General features: G+C 47.1%; 1 protein-coding gene across 1 annotated transcript in view; it reads left to right on the top strand.

The window, feature by feature from the left end:
* LOC119410985 (latent-transforming growth factor beta-binding protein 1) overlaps positions 1-4,622 on the top strand; it is a 43,980-nt gene that overhangs the window by 10,606 nt on the left and 28,752 nt on the right. The window contains exons 4-5 of the mRNA XM_037677904.1: positions 208-422; positions 3,699-3,893. Of these exons, the coding sequence (XP_037533832.1) occupies positions 208-422; positions 3,699-3,893 (410 nt within the window). The remainder of the gene's footprint in view (positions 1-207; positions 423-3,698; positions 3,894-4,622) is intronic.

Here is a 4,622-nt window from a genome sequence, read left to right as displayed (position 1 = left end):
CCTGATGGATGGTGTTTGGTGTCCTCTGTCCTGATGGATGGTGTTTGGTGTCCTCTGTCCTGATGGATGGTGTGTGCCGTCCACCTTTCAAAATGTTCTTTTGGTAAAATGATAAGGTAAATGTTGTTAATGTGTCAGCGATGAATCCAAGTGTGTGATGATCATTTTGTGTATATTTAGTATCTGACACATGTTTTTTTTTGTCAGTCTGAGGGAAGCTCAGTCAGTCCTGCTGAGGAAGACTTCATCACTGGGAGGAAGAGGAGTCAGCATTGCCGCCTTCTTGATGAAGCACATTCTAAGAGAGAAGAGGAAGCTTCACATTCTGACCTCCTCTTCATCTCCTTTGTTGATAAAATTCAGCCTGAAGACTTTCCACACCAGGAGGGGTCAGGGCCCGGTCCAACTTGCTGCTCGCACAGGTTGGTTAACGACACGTTTCCTGTTTTCACCAGTTCTTCTGGGAGCTGGAGAGCAGATCAATTCTGATGCTTTGTTTCCGGCCGAGAAAAACTCAATAAACGTTCTTTTAATATTTTAGTGTTTTCATCAAAAGATTTTTAGTTGTTTTTCAAAGTTTGCTTTTAGAAGCAACACATTTGAAATTTGATTTAGTCAAACATAGTCCCAACATATACAACGCATGCATGCAGCACCAGACTGGAAACAGCTGGGGTCAAAGGTCACTCCGAGACAGCACCTAATGCTCACTGGATGATTGTAGATGAGGTAGTGAACGGTCAAGAGCATCAACATTGAAATACTGTTTCAGAAACGCTCACAAAACAGATAAACCAAAAATGGAGGTGCAGGAGTTATAGTATCTGGGTGTTTCGTTCACAAGTGATGTAGCGTTGGATAAAATAAATATCCTTTCATCATCTACTTACTGAAGATAAGCCACACTGAGGACACGAGAAGATTTTATCCGGTTTACTCCTTGCAAGGGGCGAAGTTCACACACAGGTTTACACAGATGTTACACTGAAGCTCCGGTTGCGAGCTTCGGAGAAAGCCTTGGAGTTATCAGGTGCACAGGCTCCGTGCTCCTCAGAGAGGAGCGTGCAGGCTCCCCCTGAGCAGACAAACTCCCTAACTCACACACATTAATTTAACTTCAGTTACTGATAAACATCCATAACCTTTACCTAAATTCCCCTGACAGGTAAGATGGAGCGGATGGATCGATGGATTAGGTTCATGTCCTCAGTAATGAGGATGTTGCTTCGATTTGTTGTAGTGAGGAAAAAGCTAAGTCTAAAGGCAGAGCTCTCAATGTACTGGTTTGTCTTTGTACCAGCCCTCACAGATGATCATGAGGTTTGGATCATGACTGAAAGAACGAGATCCCAGATACAAACGGCCAAAATGGGCTTCCTTTGCAGGGCATCCGGGCTCAGCCTTAGAGAGCGGGTGAGTAGCTCCATCATCGGGGAGGAGCTCAGAATGGATCCGCTTCTCCTTCACATCGAAAGGAGTCAGTTGAGGTTGTTCGGGCATTTGATTTGATTTGCCTCCTGGACCCCTCCCTATAGAGATTTTCTCAACACTAGTAGGAGGCCCTGGGGAAGACCCAGAACATGCTGGAGGGATCGTATATCTTCTCTGGTCTGGGAACACCTCGGGGTCCCCCAGGACAAGCTGGAAAGTGTCACTGGGTTGAAGGATGTCCGAGTTTCTCGCCTGGACCTGTTACCTCCGCGACCCGACTACGGATAAGCGTTAGAAGATGAAGAGATAAAGAAAACATCTGCTCCGGCAGCACAAAGACCACTTCGACCCGTCAGCATCAGAGTTCATGATGTCGCCGCTATATTCCAGGAAATAATCCTCACCGCATCGTAACTACGCTTTGAACAGACCAACTTATGTTTACTGGTTTTCTTAACACGTCTTCTTTGACAGTAACGGACCTTTTTGACCGTTCTAGTGCTGGTGTAGTTGGTGTGTGTTGAACCATTTACCATTAAACTCAATAACTTCTAGCAAAAGTTAATGTGTTACTTAGCCAGTTATATAGCAAGCTAATTTATTTTCCCATTTTTACAAGTTATGTTTATCTAATGTGTTTAAATGACCTCACAGCTGTATTACCTTTGTTTAAATTAGCCTGTTAGCTTGTTAGCCGTGTTGCGTTTGTTCCCTGCAGGAATCCTAAAAGAACTAATTAAGGTCAACTTCGTAAATGTGTTTCGCGGACATCGACCACGCAGGGTCATGTTAGATCACTTTAACAGGATTAGCACACATACCACAACACACAGGTCATTATTTAGCAGAACAACCAGAAATGCGTTGCTGCTGCTGAGAGATAAACGGCTCAACGTTTGTGCTGCTGGAATGTGTTTTCCATCCATGACGTGTTACCGGAGCTCCACAGCCTGAACGGACTGTGGAGCTCTGATAAGCCAAGTGTTAATGCAGTCACACAGTTCAGACCTGATCGCTGTGATTAGGCCCATAAACAGTTCCTGGTATTGTTCAGCCGTTGGGGGTCCGGACCTCAGACCGGCCTGCTCTGATGGTAGACCTGGTTAAGGTCACGGATCACAGAGAACCAGGTTCCGACATGTTTTTGACCAAGTAATGAGCAGATCTCTGTTTGCAAGGATTCTTAGTTTGAGAAACGATCGGAGAGATTTATTACAAACAAGTTTCTAAAAACAGGAACTAACTCTGGATCGTCTTCTGTTTTATGGACCGCGGGGATCCGGTTCTGCGGAGGTCGTTCTCAAGAAGATGTTTGCTAAAGTCAAGCGATGGAACTCAGAGAGAACTGGACGAACTGCAATATACAGGAGAAGCTGAAACTGAGCTGAAAGCTAAATGTAGCTAAATAATTTGCCAGCCCTGAGTCGGTCCGACCTGGAACCAGAACTGATCCAGCAGATTTACCGGAAACTGAAGCACGATAAAAAACCTCAGCAGAGAGAAGTGTTGATTTAAATCTAAACCTTTTATTTACCAACGCATGACTCAACTCTGGCTCAAACTGGACTAATGGTTCTGTAGTAGTAATAATCATAATGTCATTGAGGTTCTGGTGTGGATGAAGGATCAGATCCAGATCTTGTCAGAGCAGAACATGGACCACAAGGCACCGGTCCAGTTTTAGGGGTGTCAACATGCCAGTGCGGTTCTGTAAAGTGGTGCAAAGAGTCCATTTCCTCTCACTCTGCAGGCTGCAGCCACATCAGGACATCTGCTGTTTCCGACCCCCTGAAACCCAAAACCAGGGTTGCATCATCACCCTGACTCCCTGTAATGTTCTGCAGCTCGTTACGAAACTGTGTGCAGAGATTGAGGGCCTCAGGAGTGAGGAAGAGGAGGCCAAGGGCTGCGTAGGTTCAATGATGGGCCCGATGGACCCAGTCCCTGCTAAACATTTAGTTTGGACTCGAGCCCGGAGCTGCACACTGCTTCCAATTACCTCTGTGCCTGGCTCCAACTCTGCTCGCTCACACTCAGAGTTCAGAGAAAACTGACCGGGGGAGGGGAGGGAGCAGGGGATGTCGTCTTCTTCCTCCCCTTTTTCCTTCTCCTCCTCCTCTGTTTTCAGTCGCCCACGGAGGAAGGGAAGGAGAGCAGGAGGGCCGTTCGGGTGGAGTAGTTCCACTGCAGACAGACTCTCACCATGCGGCAGCTGAGACTCATCTGTGTGCTGCTCCTCCTCATCTTCATCACCTCCCCTCTGACAGCTAACGGACAGACGGGAGGAAGAGGAACAGAGAGGTTCCAGGTGACGTTCACGCCGACCATCTGTAAGGTGCTCTGCAGCCAGGACCGGTGTGTCAACCACTGCGAGAGAGGGAACGTCACCACGCTGTACAGCGAAGGAGGAGGAGGAGGAGGAGGAAGGAGAGACAGCGCCCATGGACCGGGTTTCAGAGTCTGTAAGTTTCACACGTCCTGCTGAAGATCCTGCACAGAACACGTCTGTTTTCAGAAGCAACAGGTTCTGTTAACGAGAACCTTACGGTGCAACACCGCTGCTGACCACCAGGTGGCGCTCCAACAGGCTGTGGTAGTTTCTCACCGGGCTGCGACGAGTTGGGAGACACAAAAAACAAGAAACTGTCACTTGGAACCAGACAAACGCCGTCGATGTTTGGGCCAACTTTCGTCACAAGTTTACATACGCAACAGCGGCAGCAGCGCTCAGGAATTAGACACCAAATTAAGAAAGGTGTGAGTCGCCTGCGACAAATCTCCTGTTAAAGAATAAAAAAAACATTTTAAACAACACAGTTCACAGATTGTCTCCGTCTGTTGCGTCTCAGTGAGACGTCCTGCAGACCAGGGGCCTCGAGTGTGAACAAGTGCACAGCTTTTATAATGAAAGTTAGCATACTGACAAAATATTCAGATTCATCAAGAGCGCATGTTTCTGCTCGCCTTTTCTTCGTGCATTTAGGTGCGTCAGAGCCCAGCTGCCCCCTCCCATAAATAAATATTTAAATTAGTATAAATGCACGGCAGGTCTCCGTGCTGCGTTCAAATAACCAGGGCAAAGGTGCAGAGGAAGGCAAAAAGTAAAAATACTGAATGTGAAATAGATGAAGTCGTGCCCGGGGCGGGTGTGTGTGTGTGTGTGTGTGTGTGTGTGTGTGTGTGTGTGTGTG

The sequence above is a fragment of the Nematolebias whitei genome, chromosome 6 (genome assembly GCF_014905685.2).
Source record: "Nematolebias whitei isolate Nwh7 chromosome 6, NemWhi1, whole genome shotgun sequence".
In the NCBI taxonomy this organism is placed as follows: domain Eukaryota; kingdom Metazoa; phylum Chordata; class Actinopteri; order Cyprinodontiformes; family Rivulidae; genus Nematolebias; species Nematolebias whitei.
The sequence above is the reverse complement of the archived record's forward strand: the minus strand, read 5'-3'. Positions and strand labels throughout refer to the sequence as shown.